The sequence below is a fragment of the Aythya fuligula genome, chromosome 9 (genome assembly GCF_009819795.1).
Source record: "Aythya fuligula isolate bAytFul2 chromosome 9, bAytFul2.pri, whole genome shotgun sequence".
NCBI lineage: Eukaryota > Metazoa > Chordata > Aves > Anseriformes > Anatidae > Aythya > Aythya fuligula.
The window spans coordinates 13719166-13740432 of record NC_045567.1 but is presented as its reverse complement, the minus strand read 5'-3'; the positions used below and the strand labels follow the sequence as shown (position 1 = coordinate 13740432).

The 21267-nt window shown below is 41.8% G+C and overlaps 1 protein-coding gene across 4 annotated transcripts in view; it reads right to left on the bottom strand.

Moving 5' to 3' along the window:
• The window catches only part of ACAP2 (ArfGAP with coiled-coil, ankyrin repeat and PH domains 2), a 64077-nt gene that overhangs the window by 39827 nt on the left and 2983 nt on the right, over window positions 1-21267 (bottom strand). For all 4 annotated transcript variants that reach the window (XM_032192840.1, XM_032192843.1, XM_032192841.1 and 1 more), the window contains exons 2-6: window positions 7841-7898; window positions 6284-6403; window positions 4904-4957; window positions 682-740; window positions 2-185 (exon numbers count right to left, since the gene is read on the bottom strand). In XM_032192840.1, the coding sequence (XP_032048731.1) occupies window positions 2-185; window positions 682-740; window positions 4904-4957; window positions 6284-6403; window positions 7841-7898 (475 nt within the window). The remainder of the gene's footprint in view (window position 1; window positions 186-681; window positions 741-4903; window positions 4958-6283; window positions 6404-7840; window positions 7899-21267) is intronic.

Genomic DNA, 21267 nt, shown 5'->3' with positions numbered 1-21267 from the left:
CCTGAAGAACGTAATCCAGAGCTATGTGCCGAAAACATTTCCGTGTTGCAGTCAAAATATTTGTTGCTTCCTCTACTTCATGTTGCTTATTTCTTTGAACTTGAGCATTTTTTACTAGAGCATTCTCTTTTTCTTCACTAACTTTTTCAAACTGTTTCTTTGCATCTTTGAATTTCTTAATATCTCTAAAGAAAATGAAAGATAGATGGCAAATGAATTCCAAAGCACGAAGTAATTGTTTAAAAGAAACACTAAACAGACCCTGCTTGTGACTGTTAGAGCTAATTTCTTTGTTTTCGCATTCTTTTAACAAATGCTCATAACAAATAGAAATCATACAAAGTACGATGGCAGCCTTCCTGTCCTCCTCTTTTGGGGAAAGGATAAACTGAAATTTAAATGCATCTCATGCTCACCAGGAAAAGCTTTAGTAATGACTTTTTTTTTTAAGGCTGGACAACAGCACATAATTTAAGATTAATAACTTAAACTGTTACGATTTCAACATTTCTGCAGCTGGGTTTGAAGCCTCTGATTTTGAGTGATTTTTGCCAACTTTAACATACATTTCTCAACCTATGGCTGATGGCCTTCAGGAAAAGTGTTTCACCAACTCTCTGAAGTCACATGCTTTTAAATTCAATTTTATGATTTTCCCATTACAAGTCCAAGTTGACTTACTCTTTAACAAAAGTCTGAAGCTGTGCTTTAATTGATCTTTGGGTTTGGTCAAACAGGATCTGAAAGAAAAAGTATTAATATGTAGTTCAGTAATTTTGGCACACTCATAACTTTTCATTTTAGATATGCACAGACAGTACTTAAGAATCCTTTCTGTAGCCCTTTCTAAGCCATGGCTTTCTCACCTGATTGAGAACTCTTGACCTAACAATAGCTTCTGAATTTATTCTGTGTGTCAAGCTGAATACTTTTTCACATTATATGTCACATCCAGGGTTAAAAACATCTTTGAAATCCTTTGCAGAACTTCATTACGTAGCAAAAAAGAAAAAAGGAAATAGTAGTATAGCAATAAAATAAGGCTGATAATATTGCGCCAGCTCACACAGATGTTTATACAGGAAGGCACGAACTTGGAAATTGAGTTACCCATGGCAAAAAATATTTTACCTTGATGTTACACCAAAAAATAATTATTTCTTAAATTCTCAGAGGCATCTGGATTTTGAGGGATTGGGCACCAATCTTCCAACGCTACAGTAAGTGAAGCAAAAAAATCTTTCACAATGCCTTTGGAAAAAGATGGGTTTGAGTTAAGTGTGCCCAAACCGGCATTGCTGCACGCCCATTTGCAGCAACACACTGTTGGCACAGTGCAGAGATGCTGACACACAGTGCAAAATCAAAAAAGTGGAGTGGAACCACAGTCAAAGCAACAGCAAAAAGCCTACCAAGTTATGTCAAAGCAGAGTGTACCTCACCTTCTGTGAAGTCACCTGTTCTGTTGGCACCCAGGCTCAAGTTCAAGTGCAGCACCAACGGCACAGCAAACTATTTGTACAGCTTCACTAATGCAACTCAGCTTTGACCCACATTATAACTCAAATCCAGTTCTTGTCTTTTACAGATGACGGGCAGCCTCTGTTCACGAGCTACATGTATGTTGAACCACGTGCTTGATGGTGCGATCTGGACAGATCTTAAGGTTTAACCCAAGATCAGGAAGTGGATTTAAATACTTAAATGTCAGGAAGATCTGTTTTTTTCTTCATAGGTCAAAACCAAAGCGATTTGAGGCACAGTTTTAGCACAAATACATGTGGTTATCACAGAGAATTAGAAAAGAACTCTTATTAAATCTATCAATATCTAACACCAAAATATAAAATCCTTCAAAATTGAAGTTGATACTGAAAATGTAAAAATACACAAGTAATTAATAACATCTTCAGATAATAAATTTGTAAATGAAAAACACCCGCAGCTGAACTGCTAAGAAGCAGGATTGCTCCTTTTTTGAAGTGTTCTAAGCCATGCTTCTTAGCGACTTCCCTAAGATCTGGGGAGCCTGAGGGAACAGGAAGGGAATAAATCAACTTATTCAAATTGGAAAGTCTGATAAATTTGTGAAGTTTCCAAGACCAAAGCACACCTGAATGTTTGACAAATTATTTTCTCTTACGCCCCCAGAGATCCTGGTAAACAAATGAAAATGCACATTCCTTCAGCTTTACACCTGTCTTTCACGTTTCAGGACAGAATGGAACAGGTCAATGGCAACAGGACAAATCCTTTCCCTATCTATCACTGTGCTGACTTGAAATGATGCCCTCATTTCCCACTCTTCTACACCTCCTATTCTGCATTATTAAAAAAAAATGAAGAGGTAAAAGAATACAAGGAAGCAGCAGCTGTTCCAACTGAACAAAATCTCTTCCAAAGGGTACAGATTTAAGCATTAAATAATACCATTGACAGAACAAGTAAAGAACTCAAAGTTTCAAGTCCAATAGTGTTTTCTTGAAACATGTTCTCAGTTTTTGTCACCCTACTCACAAAATCTGGAGGGGTGGGGGAACATGTAATACCAAGTACTGACAGCAAAATCCTTACCAGCTTGTTTTTTTTCCTCTTTCTAGAAAAAATGAAGGTCAGAAAATACAACCGAGTGTAAGTCATCCATTAACAGTGGTACCATACCCTCTACCCAGTCTCCATTCTTGAAAGCTTGAGACCAAACAGGATAAAACACTAAGCAAGCTGCTCCACCCTCTGAGGTGACCTTGCTTGAGGCCAGCAGTTGGACCAGACATCTCCTGAGGCCCCTTCTAATGTGAATTATCCTTTATCTAACAGCAATACAAGAAGCATTCTGAAGATCCTGTTTGTATTTTCACTTAGTGGGGAAAAATAAATCAGAAAAAAAAAACACACAACAGATAACTAGAATAGATGAAGTACTTCTTGACAAGCTGGAAGTCATACTGGGACTACTCCCACTGCTGACATTTAAGCTTGCCAGTGCCTGAGGAGTGCACCAATCAAGATCAATACAGAAAGAATATAACCAGATGGCAACTCCACCGATTACTGGACTCCCAGAAGCATGAGCCTTATAATTCTACTTACAGTAACAGGGGGGAGGGCACATTAGGCAGAAAAATACACACAATTTTCCCAAAGGAACAGAACAAACTTCCCAGCCCACAATCCGACTACCTTTACACCTTCCAGCACATTACCTTTCACATGCTACAAACCAAGTCTGAGAAAGCTGCGATGTGCCACTAGCTGTAAAAGCCACCTGTCCCCCTGCCACATCATGAGGATGTCACATCAGTCTGGTCCTCAGCCTTTTCCATAGCTACGCCATATACAAGAACAGAGACAGTAACCCACATCCCACTGGGACTATCTCCTACCCCTTCCCTCTTTTTCCTGCAGGGTGCCTGCTCCTCCTTTCTTCCTCTGGCTTTCCCCCACTCACAGGGGCTCTCCTGCCAACATGGTCAGCAGCTGAGCTGACACTGAGCTATTAAGTCCTGCTGAACTAAGCAGATTCACAAAAAGCTAAGCCAGGTCACAGCGTAAATCTGACAAAGCCCTACTTTAGAATCCCATCCCATGCCTCGCTCCTTATGCTCGTGCCTTTTGACAGGAGCCACTGTTCTACTCAACACACTTGAGCACAGCAAGGCAGTGGAAGGAAAAAGCTGGACGGAAGACAAGAAGAACCCTACTTTGATATGCAAAGTTTTCTTTTAATATGGCTTGTTCTTCGCTATCTGCACTCAAACTGCCCCAGAAGAAGAGCTGGGATATGCACAATCTTTGCCAAAGCCACAATCATGTAGCACAAGAATAACAGTAAGAATGTAGGGCCTAGGTGAGGTGTGTCAGAAGGAGCATACTTACAGCAACGACATGGTTAAGAGGGTAACCAGCAGCAAGTATCACTGTGCACTCACTTCCCTCTCTACAATTTTCATTATATTTCATTAAGAGGTACAGATACCCAACTCAACAGTATTAATCCACTTCCCTTTGTTTTCCTTCCTTTGAAGCGTGCATTTTAGAAAACGCTGTTCAAACAATTTTGTTAGCATCAACCTAAAGTTGGCCCATAAAATGTAATGAGGGGAAAAAAAGACACAGCTTTAAGCTCCTAGTGGTGGGAAAAAAAAAAAAAAAAAAAAAAAAAAACACTCCCAAATTTTTAAGTGCCCTGCATATCTTCAGCACTTCGGAGATGACTAAGTTGCTTTCCAGCAATTTTCTGGAAAAGGAAAGAAAAGCAGAAGGTGCCAAGGGGAGAAGAAAACGGAAGAAAGAACACACGCCTTTGGCTTTCACAACACAAAACTGGAATCTTTTGTCAAAGGAGGAAAAGTCAGTTTTCCATCCAGGCAAAACTGAGCTTTCTGATGAAGTCTGATATGCGACAAGTCACTATTGGGCATTAATCCCAGTATTTTCTCCTTTCTTTACACTTTAACTTGCTCATATATCCCAAAAAGAAAACTATACAAACATTAGAGGTGCTTTGTTTTGTGCATTACAGAGAACAAAAAAAGGCAGAAAACACAGGAAAGATAATCAGCATTCCAGGGAAGAAATATGCTCATAAATTGCCACTGCTGCCCATCAGTGTGATTAAAATAAACCAAGAATCGTCTGTCCTACTGCAAGCACAGCAATGGACTTTAGCAAAGCTTACAAATTCCAGACAAAAAATAAAGATAAAAAATTTGCAGAGAAGTGAATATTTATAAATATTCTATATTCATTAGAAACAAAACATTTACAAGTAGCAAATGATGAATATTTAATAACACTCAGTAACTTTTCAAATACTATCAACAAGAAAATACTCTTATTATTCTACTATTAAATATAACTCAACTTAATATATCAGGGTCTTATTCCATCTAAAGATACTTACATTGTGATAATTGATCATTTCCTGTAAGGTGTCAGAGAACTTTGTCAAGCTAGTCTGTAAATAGGCAAAAATACACAAGTTGTTAAAGTTCAGTCCTACTAAATACACAGCACAAAAGCAATGTTTACGGTGTTTGGTAAGAGACTTAAGAATCAATTTTCCTTAGTATGATTATTCCAACTAAAACCATTATGCTAGGAGAACACAAGGATATCATCAAGTAAATTTATTACAACTACAAGCAACAACAAAAAAATGTTACTGCTACCTACCTATATATAAAGGACCAAACTGAAGCAAAGCAGGAAAAATACAAATTAAGTTGACTAAGCTATAGGAAGTCTGCATGTTTTAAAACATAGATTTACAATATTAAACATTAATAAAGATGTAGTACACTAATATTAAACACTAACTCCAAAACCCAATTAATATGTCATAATAATCAGAACACACATTTATTGTGGGAACTGCTGCTTCACAGCTGATATGTTTAGCAACATCAACATGAATCTGTAGAAATAATGTCCCAATTAAAAACAGTTAAAAAATAACAATCCCTAATATATTTGGCTAACTGCTTATCTGACAGTAAGTGTAAGAAAACCTACTTGGAATCAAATAATTGAGTATGTGATAATAAGTAAAACCAAGATGAGTTTTAGGGATTTTGTCATCACTTGGTCATCAAGTTATGACCAAGTCCACTTCCAGACAACAGTCTCAGGCACACACAAGAGCTATACTGAAGTTCACGGGCATTACATAGTCAACCAGTGTGAAGACACATACATGCGACTCACATTCTGTAACATAACGTGCATTAAAGATGCATGATATACAGACATCTGCACATAATTACACCTATATATTACACAACTTCATTTCAAACTAATACACATGAAACATAAGGTGTTCCAAATTAGCTTAATGAGATGTCAATCTGAGGTTACAACTTCAAAGTTGGCTCTGTACATTTAAAAATCTAAAATTTCTGTGTATTAGATAGAGCTGGATCCAAAACGCAAGCGATCAACTCAAGGAATTCAGTTGCAGAGAACTGGCATTATTTAGTAAAGTAAACAGGGAACCTGTTCACCACGGCAAACTGTCTTTCTCTACTCTTCCCAAAATGACTATTTCTATCCAAAGAGATTTTCTGGGATTTGGAAAATTCTCATCATCTCAGGTTAAAAGTTGAAATGAAACACAGACAAATGCAGGGCACCACAGTCAAAAAAGCTCAATCTTAAAGTATATTCCAAAGAAAAACGAGCGACAAGTAATAGTATAAACTTCAACTAATTCTCTTGCCAAATGTTCTGCTTTGCCCTTTTAAAGTTATGCTTTTCTACTTTAATTTTAACCTCAAGAACTTACCTCAACCAACGCATCTTTACAGGAATATTGTGCAAGGTCTCGAATTCCATTCATGAACTGCTTGTTGGCTGTGCAGAATGCTTTCCCAGTATCAATCATTGCAATGCAAAGCTTTACGAGCTACAACAGAAGAGAAAAAGTGACATGCTAAAAGGTTGATGTTTTTCTTTGTTTGTTTTTTAAACACCAACATAATTTTCTTCACTTTTGGTTCATTGCTTAGTGCCCTTTCTTCCAAAGCAGGGGGAAAAGCAAATAGTGTAGCCCAGAAATCATAATTGTAGGACAATACAGCCAAGTATAATATGACTAACCAAACAAAAGAAGTTGCCATCCAAGCCTACACAAATCATTACCCTTGGGCCATAGTTATTTCAGCTCACACACAAGAAGCCTGGCTTTAGATTAAAGTATTATATTAGATCATTTACTTCATATTACAATTACACTGCTTAAATACAAGTACTTTGTAAACTAGCTCAGAAGTACAAAAGAGCAAAAGGGTTTGAGGTGTTTTTGCTTTGAGGAATACTAGGGCACTGTCTCAGGGTAAAGATTAAATGGATTTTACATGATAACACGGCATTTTTGGCACTGGCCTTCTGCAAGCAGTTCTGCAGTGAGGGTCAAGGCCCCTTAAGGAATTTGAGAATTCTTCCCCTTATGCCCCCAAATGACCCTTTTAGCCCAGTGGGAAACAGACTTTGTAGACAGATGTTCATATTCTTTAAGTGCTTACATATTCAGTCTCACGAAACAGATTAATCACTCCTACAGTAACAACATATCTTAGCCATCACTGTCACCAACATTCACATTCAGCCCTTTGAAAAAAAAGTTTTGAAATAGCAAATGGTTACACTAATTACAAAGAAATAAGGAAGAAGTCTTCCCACTTAAAATTACACTTGACACTGACTTTGCCTCTGTGCAGCCAACTCACAGCTGCCAAAAGAAAGGTCCACATTAAAAACACAGTGAAGGAGGCCAACAAGTGACATCTGTCTGCCACATTACAACACAAGCAACAAATAATTTTAGGTATTTAGCATAAAATACAAAGACAGGAGAGTTTCTGGAGATTTAAAACACAAACAAGCTACACACAAAATGCTAAGAATAAAAGCCTCCAAGTACTACTGGTTAGAGAAAGCGGCAAATGAATTGCAATGCCCTGAAAAGATGCTACACAGAACGTCTATTTTATATACGTGCACGAAGCATGACAAAAAGCACGATAAAAATTTACAATAGTGAAGTCCTCCAGCCTGAAGGATGGATATATGTTTATATACACACACCCCTATCATGCTGTAAATGTGCCTGCAGACTACCAGAGACAAAGCATTGGCTTGGGATTTCTACAACAAGACTATCCAGATGTGGCCGTGACCACGCTGGCTCACGCTGCTTACACAGGCTGGGGTCTCTGGGTTGACCCAGGTCCTTCCCCTCTCCAACAGCCACCTCCCAGCTGTGACCTTGAGTTACGCCAACCCGAACACATACCTTGTCAGATTTTTTCCAAAGCAGACTTTGTTGAATTAGAAAGCTTACCTTGTCAAGTTTCAGTTCCAGTTCTGTCACATCTCCTTCTACTTCTTCTAGAGCTGCCCTGCATGGATAAAAATGATTCCCTGTAAAACTTTATACAAGAATACTCTGGGACTCAGGGGAAGGGGCAGAGACACATTCATTTAACTCATTTATGGCCACTGAAGTTTCACCTAAATTGCAGCTATTTAACTCAGCACAGATTTCATGTAACTACAGAAAAAACTGACAGAAAAAAAAAATCACATTACTAGAAAAAAGTACAGATAAACCAGACGGCTTAGTAACAAGGATTTGAGATGTAGTATTATACCTTTATGACTGCCACATTTAAATGTTTCCTCTGTCACTGTACAGCCAGTAACCTATTTGTCTGGAGGCCATAACCAAGGAAAGAAATTAAGAGTCTGAGTAAAACTGTATTTTTTTTGCTGACACTCGGGACTCAGACAGTCCTCTCCTCGTTCTTTCTGCAAAACTATGGCTACTGACTAAACCGCCTCACAGTAGACTATCAAAAAATACAGCATTTGCCATGAGTCAAGTGACTTGCAGTCAAGCTGAAGATACACCATCAGTTGTCGTTTGCCCCTAGTCTAGACCGATTCTGTCCTTTGGGCCAGTGAAATTTTACATGCCAGTAAAAGTTGCCTTCAGAAAACGTATTTGTTAGAATAACTCTTTTGGCTAGAGGGCTGATGTTTCCTTTAACGCCCTCTTCTCTGCTTATTGCAACATGAAAAACAAACAAAGAAACAAAAAACAGGAGACTGAGAAAGGAAGGCACTTTGTTCGGAGAGGTCATGAACCGAAGTTTCATCAGGCTATTGCCTTGAGAATTTGAACGGACCCATTTCTAGCAACAAATGCTACACTACTAAAACCTGTACACTGAGGCTGTGATTTCCCGTTACAAAAGGGTTGGTCGAAGAGCTGTATTCCTGTCCCTTGCTCCCATCACGGGGCGCCTCAGTCTTTCAGCTCCTCCAGCCTAACTGCTCGCGGAGCCACACAGCTCACCAACAGCAGTCTGCCTCGGGGGAAATAAGAATGAATAGGAAGTTTTCTGCAAAGCTTTTTGGAAAAATCAGGTCAGATATTTCACGTTTCAGTCCCAGCAGAAAAAACACACCACCCCGTTCCTGGAAAAAGTGAGACCAGCAGGGAACTACGATTTGGAGCAGGAATTTCTTGAGCCAGCTTTACCACCGAGGAGAGAGTACACAGAACCACAGCTTCACTGCCTCTTGCTAATTCCGTTCTAGTTCACATGAGTTCAAGCCAAGAAGGAAAAAAAATAAAAAAGCCTGGATCAGGCCCCAAACGCAGGAAAAGCAGTTTTTACAAGAACAGCTCTGAAAAACACTGCCAGTTGCCTGCAGTGCTGAAACACAAGGCATGACATTCCCAGCTTTCTGAGTTTCACCAATACATAGTTACATTCCAGTCCTGTATCTAAAGGCATTCCCACAGCTACATCCTGGGTTTTATATCTAAGCACATTCCCATACAGTTACATTTTGGCTTCTGCCTGTTCTCTGACTTCACACCACAGAGGATTTCAGGCAAAGGCAATTTCTCTTACTTTCTTCTTTTTCTTCCATACATGATTAACTTTCATGTAAGTCTAGAGATTTAAATCTTGTTTCTGAAAGAACTGGGGGGTGCAAAGGAAGGAAAGGATAAACATCTCAATATTTAGCCTGCTGTATTGTATTAGTTTGCTTATAGTCGTGGTGCAAACAATTTTGTTTGTTTCTTTGGCATTAAAAGAAAAGCATGATTAAGTAGATTGTTTACAGAATTGCAGGAAGATCAGATAAGAGATTTTTTTGGTGTATTTAACTAGCAAAGAGTCCTAGCTCCACGGAACTTAATGAGCTAAAAAGGTTGCGGGAGATTTAAGATTAAGAGGGGAGATAAAGGCAGCTGGAGCGGGCAGCGTGAAGGCAACACATCTGCTCAATAATCACACTTGTACTCACCAGGGGGCGGAAACTCTAAGAGAGAATTGGCTAAACTGGAATAAAAGCCAGGACAGGATCTCAGAAGACTGAAAAGAGGAGGGCAGCTCAAAAAAGCAGCGTGAAGCCAAGCAGAGACAGACAGCACGGGCAAAGGGAGCACGCAGCCCCTCCGCTCGGCTGGCCGCAGACTCAGCTGCCACCACCAGCAGGCCTCACACCACATACGGCCAAACCCATCCCACTCCCTATTTCTCTGCACCGAAACAGCAGCTTGTACTGCTTCTGTCATATCAGAACGAGTAAAGTTCCCTTCATGGACACAGTATGTAACCAACGCTAGCTTGTGAGCATACGGGTGATGGGTCCGGGTGCCCTCTGGCCACCAGCGAGCAGCGCAAACCTGATAACCTGTAAACATGACAGCACCCATCTGTGCAGAATTAATTTCATACTGGGTTAGGGAACACCTTAAGAACAGCTGGCCCGAGCTCTGCTATGTCCATGTTGTTATTATTTTTTTCTTAATTTAATACTTCATGAAGCCACAGGATACAAAGGTACATTTTTCTAGAACATCTGTCTCAGGAACTAAAGTTCATGGAAAATTGTCACGATTGAGCAAAACCCACGCCCGCGGCCAAGACAAAATCTCCAGCCCTAAACACAGGAAGCGGTCATAAAACAGCACCGAGTGCCAAATGTGACATGTCCCAGGAATGTTTCTCCTTCGTGAAGTGGGAGCTGGGACTGGGGTTTGCGTCAGGGTAACCTCAGCCAAAAGGCTCTGGCATCAGGAGCAAGGATTCAGCCCTTCCAGTCTGCCTCAGTACATGAATCAAAGTCAAACATCTGTGCCTCCCCGAGATGCTCAAACAGCACAGAGTGAAACACGAAGCCAGAACAGCTGCCGAGGGGCGGAGGACAACTTCTGTGAGCAAGCCTCCTCTCATTTTCTCCATGCTGCCCAACAAGGACTCCCAGGAATGTTTCTCTCAGCCGCTGTCATCCTCTCCTCCATTCTGCCCCTCCCAAAACACAGCCAGCCAGATGCTGTGCAAACATCTTGGTCGATATTTGACCACTACACAGTGCTGACCACAAGGCCAAGCAGCCTGTGGTCACAGACAAGTGCCTGCCTGGCCTGCATCGCCCCATTTAGCCCTACAGTGTAGGGGGTGACAGTGGCCAGTGCTTTTAAGATGGCTGTTCTTCAAACTTCACCACCAGCCTCACATCTTCCACTCAATTTGTCTCATCCACTTGTTCTACCTCACATTTTTATGCTGTATTCCTGGGAGTGAGGAGGCTGGAACCAGTACTCACCATAAATTAGGTGCTGAACAAAGGCAACAAACTGGAGAAGTCAAAGGTGATGTGGATGACCGATTACTGGTTGTAGAATATACCCCGGTATCAAGTTAATAAAGAGAATAACCTATTAGTATTTTCCTGTAGTTTTCGTTTTGCTTTCATTTTCATTAAGGAAACCTGAAAGCCTGAATCTTGAGATTCACATTCTCAGTACACTTTCAGAAGAGCAGAAACAATTACACAAAATCAAGTGCTATTCAGACTGTGTTCATACATTTGGGTCTGTGAAGTGAGAACAGCAGATTCTCACCTTTACAATTTCAACAACATAAAATGTTGTCTTCAAACCTTGGAAAGACACAGATCTCCTACCTGCACATATGCTCTGTGGAATCGCCCCTTAATGCCTGATTGCATTGCAGATGACATACCCTTTCAAGTAACATTCACAACAGTATAACAGTATAAAATTGACATGTAATACTTGCCACAAATTATCAGTACATAAATCAAAGCATTTGAGAACACGTTCAAGTACTACAACACTTTAAAAGAAATATACGTACATTATTTACTGTGGAATAGTTGCCTGAGACCAGCTGTATGTCAGAAGAGTAAATAAAGCAGCTTTAGCATGTCCCACTGCCAAAGCACAACAATTCAGCCTTGGACAGACAAAGAACATTGAACGTGAACCAACAAGTAAATGGAACCGTGATTAACTCCCTTTTGTCCTCTTCAATTCATTTCACTTTTAACATTAAGGACATCAGGAAAACCGAGTAGCGGTTGCAATAATATGTACAGCTCACCAGCTGAAAGGGCCCAAGCTGGATAAAGCTGGTCCATCACTGGATAAGTAAAAGCAACCCATCATTTCAGCTTTTAAATACAAACCCAATACAGACACTATTGGAGACTAGCTGCAAGCTCTCTGTGCATCCCACTGTTCTGGACATGTGTAAAATCAAACTATCAGAATTACCAAGCCCTCATGTTACAGCTCTGTATGATACCAGACTTGGGTTTCAACCTGTGCTGCCCTGCTCTGCAGTGTCCACCAAGATTCAGATGAAAAGGTCATGGAGATGACAACTCCCAGTCTTGCTTATCAAACCAGAACAAACTCAGCAGTGGAGGTGTTTATGAACCACTCCTCGTGGTGACTGCATTCAGCATTCTTAGCGACTGAAGGGAATAGGAGTAAGTCACTACCTGTATGTTTTACAGTAACAGATACTTCAAAGCAAAAGAATTTTAAAACACCCTATGGACAAGTTGAAAAATTCCCTCTTCAAAACAAACAAAACAAAGAGGACCAACACACATCTCAGTCACAAGGGCCTGTAACACACAGTTATGGCAAAAGACGCTAAGAAGGGGAATATTTGATGCTGCTGCTCCACCCACGACAAGCTGTAAGTGCTCTATAACCAGTAGGCCTGGTGCTCTCCCCTTGGATGCGAATGGAGGATGGAAGTAGCCCAGGCTGTCTGGGCAACCCATTCCCATGCTTAACCTCCAGTGCACATCATCTGCACTTCTACAACTTTCAACTGTCATCTCCTTCCAATATGCACCTAAAAATAAAATCCCACGCCTAGATCTACCACCTAAGCCCCATAACCTCTCACTAGGTAACTGAGGACAACGATGAGCTCCTCCAGGAGCCTTCTCAGCCTGCCGAAGGCACGGCTCTCATCCCCTCCTTTCACACCACGCGATCCAGTACAGCAGCCCTAGGCTGCACGTTTCATTTTTGCAATATCCTTCCTGTACTGTCAGGGCCCAAAATTGGTCATAGTACTCCCAGCTTAGTCTTGTGACTCCTAAGAGGAGCAATTCTCTCTTCCCTCAGCTTGCCAGCTCTGCTCTTGCCAGCGCAGCCCAGCACTCGGCAGGTTTTCACTGCCAACAGACAGCCCATTTCTGTTCACCAGGATGCTGAGGTGTTCGCCCACCAGTACGGCTCTGTGGGGCTGGTCCTCTGCTCAGTCTTTGCATGGCTTGGTTGAAATTCATGAGGTTTCTACCAGTTCTGTCTTCCTCCTCGTCCCTCTGAACAGCAGACCTACCTTCCAGCCTGGCGACTGCTCCCTCCACCCACCGTGTATTTAATTTGGTTTCTTTCATCTCTAATTAGATATAAAAAGAGTATCCTGAGTTATTTTAACCAGCACGCTCACAAGGAATACATTTGGTACATGTAAAATGGTATCTGAAAGCCACTGATCAAAAAAGAAACGTGATGCATGGAGAGTCAAAAGCCACGCACTGACCAACAGGGCCTTGCTGTTGTGGATAACAGCAAGGATACACACATACAAGAAGCATTTCATGACTTACACCATGTCTCATAACCATTAAGATGCTCTGAAGAAAGAATGCTGTTGCAGCCTGTCACAGAGCCCATTGAGGCGCTGGTTTGGCACCACAGAGATTTTTCCCTGCTGGCACGGAGCCCCTCCACGCTGAGGAACAGATGATGAATGCCCCAAGACATGCTGAGATGAACTTCCTCAGTCATACGGATACACTTCACATTATTAATTCTTCAGTCATTACCACAAAGCATTTCATCGATAGCTCAGAAAAGCTTTACAACCTGAATAGTGGGGCGTGGAATCTGAAATACAGCATCCATTCCACCCCCACTCTGAAATCCTATGAATTTTCTGAGCTTGGTGGATTGAAACATGGGAACTGATTTCCTATAATTCCTTTGGATACAAGGAGGGACCCAAAGGATTCTGAAGATTTTTATTTTGGAAAAGGCAAATAAATAAAACAAGTTCTCAGGTTTGTAGCAAGCAACAGATAGATTTCAAGTTTCCCCAGCCAAAAAACAAAACAAGAACTAAGTCCTCGGTATTAGAACTGGTCTTCAATTCCTTCCAGCTCAGACTTGTCTTATTAAAACAAAAGAGAGAAATGAGAGATGGGCGTTTCTCCTTTGAATTCATCTAATCATTAAACTGAAAGTCTGCTTGTAGGTACTGGTCTTTAACATCACCTTCATCTAGAAAGCTTAGTTGATCCTCAGTAATTCACGTGGTCTTCCATTCAACAAGCAACGAAAGCAGACAAATCCCTTTACGATGCATGCTTCTCTTGATTTATTCTTTACTGCAAGATTACACATGGCTCAAAAGATAACCAACGTGATAAAGTAAACTTCAAAAAGGAAAGTTCTGTTGCACCCAGTACACACGGCTGAAAGTCAAACTGATTACCACTGAACTCCCAGCAGTGCAGCACATTTACCTTATCAAACAGCTTTAAGGGCACCTGTACTACCTGCTGGCCCCAAGTTCAAGCTTTTCCCTCTCCATCTACTTGTGCTGTAATTTGCCAGCAATCTCCAACAGTTTTCCCAGTAGCTTTGTCTAATATTTTTTCCCCAAGCTCAAGCAAACCTGATAGTAAGCCCAAGTAAGAAATTACAAATATTTTTGTTCCACAGAGATTCTAATATTCGGTATTTCCTTCATCTTCCAACTTCAATTCTTTACTCACTATGGCCAGCTGCTACCAAGATGGGGACACGATGTCAGTAGCAACCACACAAGCTTCACAGCCAGAGAGCTGATTACATTGCTCAATGCCAACCCAGATAAGAGTGCAGCACATCACAATACCTGTCCTGAACAACTTTAACCTGTAATTCCAACATCAAGGAGTCAAAAGCCTTCTAGGGGGCTTTACTATCAGCTAAGGAAGCAGGACCAGAGCCTCAGGAAGCTAAGCCAACAATTAAAAAACAGGCAGAAACCGAGGGTGCTGTGTTCAGCCTCTTGTTGCTGAGGGCTCATGATGCTCTGACTACGGGCAACTACTGCTCACGGTCTGGAGTTCCCAGTCAGACACTAGAAGAAAAGCTGACACAACTCCTTAAAAGCTACAAGTAACAACAATCAAAGGAATAACCCAAGAATTAATCCCTCATGGAAGATACCCCTTACACCCCCCAGGCACAGCTGATATAAAGGCCGGATAGCAGCAGCTGAGAAACAGAAGAAGTAAATATCACCAGATCCCCTCGGTGCAAGTTTCTCAGTATCAGTATGCTCGGAATTGCTAACAGCAAGATTTAAACATCCGGACGCAACAGCTCCTACAAAGCAGAAGCAACTGGAGATCAGAGGACTCTGTAGTTAAACAAAACCCATTATTTACAGAGATATCCTATAATCTCTCTACGAGTCTTGTGTTATCTTGGATTTCAGAAGAGTAAGGCAATTTCTTCCCTTTCTGTTTGCAGTTTCCTTACTTGCTAGCTCATACCTGCTACGGACAGAAAAGTACCGGCATGCTCAAACCACCGCAAGAGGCCAAAGCCTCTATAACAAGAGCTTGCGGTGTTAGAAGAGGTAAGGAGCATTAGCTCTCTGGAGTGCTACTTACACCAGGTGGATTCTCTTTACTGAAACCAGAGGAAAGTTTCAGCTTCATGAAGAGTCGTCAGGAAGTATTTACTTTTTGTCCATTTCAGTCACATATTTTTGCAACGTTTCCACAACATCCGAACACCCGATTCCACAGGCAGACGGGAAGCTGCAGCTGTGTTGCAATACACCAGTTCTGAACTTAAAGCTTCTGTTTGCTGTGAGGTGCATGGATGTGCCTACATCTCGCACAGCTGCATCAGCTGCATTTTACATGCACATTATAGTTTCGTTGTTACTTTGCAGTAAGAGGGAACAATCTTTGTTTGCCTTTTCTACCTCTGCATTTGCACTGCAGAAGCCAAATGAATCCAATCTCAGATCACAGAGCATAAGCATTAGGAGTAGGAGAATACAGATAAACAATGCGTTGGTGTTTTCCTCAAATTTACTGTTGTCACATGTGGAAAAGCCAGTCTCGTTTCCTTTCCATCCCCCTCAAGTGATACTGGGCAATCGATTCAAAAAATAAGTACATGAATAGCTATAAAAACAAAAACTGCCAAATGCATAAGGCATACCCCCAGCCCCAGAGAAGGCTTGAGTACACTCTGGGTACATTTAGTTACCTTTCACCCACAGCTTTCAGCCATCAGGAGATGTTGGAGACACTGGGCTTTCATTCAGCTATCAAAGCTAATTGCAGGCACGCTGCCCAACAGCAGCTCACAGCCTTTATCAACTACACATTAGAGGCTTCAGCCCTAAATTGCACCCTCAGTGACACCGCAGAGATTCCTCAGCCACCTTAACAAGTTTCTGTCCCAGTAACAGCCCCAACCCCAAGGCCAGTACTTCTGTTCTCTTCTTGCCATCTGCCCTGCCTGATCAAACAAGGGTACCCACACCCAAGTTACTCACCTCAGTCTCTTGCAAACAATAGCACCGACCACAGCAGTCCCAGGGTGCAGCTCACCTCATCCTGCCATAGGGGGCTAAAGCAAACCAAGCAGTGCTCAGGACACAGCTATTGCTCTTCATGGAGAGCTGCAGGAGCACAGGAGTATGGGGTCCCATAGAAGGAACAACGACTACCCAGCAGCTGAGATGAAATCTACGTTTCCTCTTCAAGGAAATTCAGAAGGGGCCTGTTTCAGTAATTACTGAATTCTCTGTAGAGATAGGATCTCAAAATGTACACGGATGCTACCAATCTAGGAATGACGCGATGCTGCTGGCATTCCCTGGTGAGCTCAGTGAGTCTTCAACACCTTCAACAATCCCCTGGGAGCTCCGGTGAGTCTCGTTGTGCTACTCCTGGCACAGAGCGCAAGGCCCAGCACGGCTCCACCACCAATTCCCTTATTTTCTTCTTCACCCACCCAGTTAGGTAGGTAGTCCTAAACCTAAAGCATATCAGAACAGTGTAGTACCTAAAAAAACAGTGATATTGCAATACTCAACCCACACCTCACCTTAGACAGGATGGGTAACACACAGCCAGGAGGCAGTCCAGAAATGGGGCAGAACCAAAAGCCACCTTCCCCCACCCCAAGCGAGACAATGGACTCCAACCTCAGCCCACAGAGCGCCTTTCCAAGCAGCGAAGGCTCCCCACGATCTACACAGGGTTCCACCAGTCTGTTTGAAATAGGTACAAGATCACCAGCAATTGAAAATTAGGATACTTAAAAAGCACAGAAACGCTTAGTGTGTTTGATACCCATGTGTTCCCACTTAAATCAACATCTGGCACTCGGAGAGATGGAAATCTGGACTCCTCTTGAACGGAGCCTTTTTTAATTTTGACAGATGGAATACATTTCGCTGCATATGGCTTCTCCGGTTTCTCTTTGTATTACATCCAGCTTAAAACACAAATAAATTTTGGAGGTTTAGAAACTTCAAAATCACATCATGCAAACCGCTCGCTAGCTCTGCTTTGTGTTTATGCGTACCGAATTGCCGCTGGAGCTTCTCTTTTAGCGACTTACCGACTGCACATTGTACAGTCACGAAAAAATCAAGTGCTCTGCTCATATGCTCTAAGTAGTGCTAGACTACACATCCTGTGCAAAACCACATAAAACTATCTAAAACCCTCATTACTACTGACAATAACAATAACAGTAATGACAGCAACTCTGGAGATTACTGAGCTGCACCGTGCTTGTAAGCTGCAGCATCCAGACGTTCGAACTTCACACAGGAAGCCTGGCTCACAGGAAAACACATGCCACGTTAGCAGGTTAGCCCATCATCTATCTGACAGGCATTTTCTCTGTTCAAAACATCTCATAAAACACTGAGACTGTTTTGCAGTAATTCTTATTTTCTTGTGTCTTAACAATTTGGAAATGTACACAGGACATCGTCCCACAGAAGAAAACTTTTGCCCGTGTAGATGAGTAATCTGCAGCGTATCAGAAGAAAACACCTGACCTAGGTCTCAAGTCTGGCTACTTATAGTGTTCAGGGAAACTCCTCCACTGAATATGCAAGGACTCCTCCTGAAGTGATCCTACGGCCAGGCAATGTTTTAATCTGCTATGTTGTATGCTTACAATTGTGCAGGTTACGACAGTGACAGTATGTACAATTTGTCACGTTCCTGGTCTCATCTTTTAGCCACAGAGAGTGGCAACAACAAAAAGAAGGATTGATACTGTCACAGATAGGTATGGAAAACTCCTAGAGATATTACAAATGTCACAGCCCATATGCTAACCTTTATTTCCTCCTAAAGCTCTCCCACTGCAGACAGCTACATCTGCTGGTACTTGTTTCACCAAATAAACAGAAGCCACCCATGTTACCTGAAGTCCTGGGGACCTCTACCTCTGCAGCAAACAGCAGCTATTTGCTCAGAGATCACTTAGGCATTCACAAAGTTTCAACTTCTGTTGGTGCTTTTAAATTGAGTTACGAACACACAAACAAAAACAAAAATATAAAAAGTAAATTAGAATTTCTTCTACTTCCTGCCCATGCAAATGTAAGGCATTATATTAAGTAACCACTTCTTTTTATTTTTGCACTTCCTCATGACGCTTCTGCAATTGCATCCCCCTGAGATGCCGAACTAATTGTGAGCAGCAAGGTCTGCAGCAGGACACAGCAAAGGGGTTACTTTGGCTCTGTAACTTCAGTTGTATTTCTGCAGGCAGTGAGAGCTGGATATTTTCCTTTCCTTTTTCACCCAAAGCAGGTTATCAGGATGCAGTTTGCTTTTAAGACTTCAGAATGATTCACCATAGGAAACACTGACCAATAACCTCAGTCATACTGTTCTCTGTGTGTAGCACAGACAGGAGAAATGCTGTCTAAGTAATGCACTCAAGTATGAAGATTGTTAAGAAGCTAAGTGTGAACAACTAAAATCTATCAATCCCAGGACACTGCTAACAGCTCAGCTGGCACGCTGGGCATTTAGTGGCCAACATTTTAACAGAAACATAGGGAAGAACAAAGCTATCCAAAGCTCACCCAGCCCAACATAGACAGGATTGCTATTTTCTAGTTGCCACCTTCCTAATGAACGTTACATTTAACCCTGCTTTCCAGAGATTTCAATATTGATATTCCCCTCCAGTCCCCCTGGAAAAACATGAAGCTATCATTTCCATAACTTCAGTTCTTAATTAAATTACATGAGATGTGTTTGGGCAACGTAAATGAGACGCTCCAGGTAAAGAGCATAACCTCTCCTATATTAACAACCTGAGTGACTGTAAGAGCTCTGATAATTACAGTTATGATACTCACACATAGATAAGCATTCCCTCTAATTTGGCAAGTATTCATTAAAGACCAGTTGCATAGGCCTAATTAACGTCAGTTCTTCAGCAATTGACCCTGCTGCACTGCCAGCCCTGCACCAGCGCTGCACCTCACACATTGCTACCACTTCTCCTGTGAGCTCCCTTCCTGGCTCTTTTTTTCCCCTTTCAAAAAAAACATTCCCAGATAAAAACTTGGGACCAAAACTAAGGAAGGGAACATTTGAAGTTCTTGTCAGCAATTTGGGCTGTTAAATAAAAACACATGGGAAAGCCTTAACATTCATTGCAATGCAAGAACAAATAAAAATTTAAAAAAATTAAAAAAGATGGAATTACTATTACAAAGCTAACATTTGTAATACAAAACAACCATTTTATTTTTTTTTAAAGAAAACAAAAACACACTAAGTGTACTAACCTAATCAGGACAGTCTGATTTCAACACATTTTTCCCTGGTCTCTGCTAGGAAGGATTGCAACAACTTCTTATGAAATCTTTTAAAACCTCTGCAAATTTACTGAGAGCTTTGGAAGAAATGTATTTGAGAAATATGTTTGATGAGAACTCAGTAGGAGAACTCAGTGGAGAACTACTCCAGTAGGACTACCATAGAAGAAATGCTTTAACACTGGATCCTATCCTGCAATAAGTCTTTCTTTAGATAAATTATTTACTTTATATAAGTTCGAAAGATGCAGTCAGACTTGAGAAATAAATGCACTGTTGACTAGAGGCTGAGGAGAACAGCACATCTGCTGCCATTGCCAGAAAAGTGAAGAATCAGAAACGTGGAAGCATTACTTAAGTGCCTCCAACCAACTCTTAGCAGCATGGACGAAGATGCACACATGTACCTCACCAGTGCCCTGCACATCACCAGCCTGCAGCTCGGAAGTGGGCTGTTCTGCAGCCATACACTGCAGATGATAAGCTTAACACAACAGCAGAAGTGTAAAACAGGTGACAGCAAACTTACAAAGTTGGGCGGCCTTCTATTTCCACTTACTGTATCCTACTCGCTCCTTCTGCACTATTTTCCACGCTGCCTTGCCAATAAGTTACAAACTCACTTTCCACTCCTGAACTCCAAGGGCAGAAAGCCCAGACCTAAGGTTTCTTTGAAAGTCTCCCCTGGATGAGCTACGTGAGTCTGAGCAAGACCAAGCCAACCTCCTTGGCCACACACCTCCTATCGCCTTGGCCATGACCGAACTGACTCCAGCGAGCAGCCTCGCCACGAAGACACGGACCAAGAGCATCCTGTTTGGGCGCTTGTGGCACAGTGGGCCAGGGGCTGGAGCACGGTGGCACTGTTTGTGGGGTCCTAAAGGATCACCCACATTCCCATTTCTGCATTCTCCTCCAGAAGTACTTAGCAGACAGGTTAGGTACGTTTGCTGGGCTCTGACAGCTCAACAAGAGCTATTCCAGAGAGGTGAAAGCAGCCACTTCCCTGCCCTAACCGCATCCCCAGGTGACAGAACTCTGCCTCTTACCTGCGGGACAGGTGCCTATTGACCCAACTTGGGTTTCATAGCACTGAACTGGAGAGAAGATCAGAAATGTAGGAAACCCAAAGTGGCATCGGTGACCCGCTCAGACAGCCATCCTCAATAGGCCTTCTGACACAGGACACGCAGCAAACCAGGCTCTCAGTGGAGGTGTTCAGTGATTAACGCACAACAGAATGCTGCCAAGTTCAGAGATGAGATCTTTCGATCATTATGAATCCATACCAAAAAGAACTACTAGGTATGAGATTATTCCTCCCACCAGATCAACACAAGTGCCTAAAAACAACAGTTCGAGGAACAGATTTACAGAAAAATAAGCCTTAGAAAAGATTTTAAAAGAGCTTATTCCAGCATGGCACACTTACTGACATAAGATATACCAAAAAGATTGAAGTTAATCATGTCCTTCATGCTAGAGAAGGAAAGAGATGTTCTAATCTATGTCCTATTCTTCCTGCTCTATGTGCACG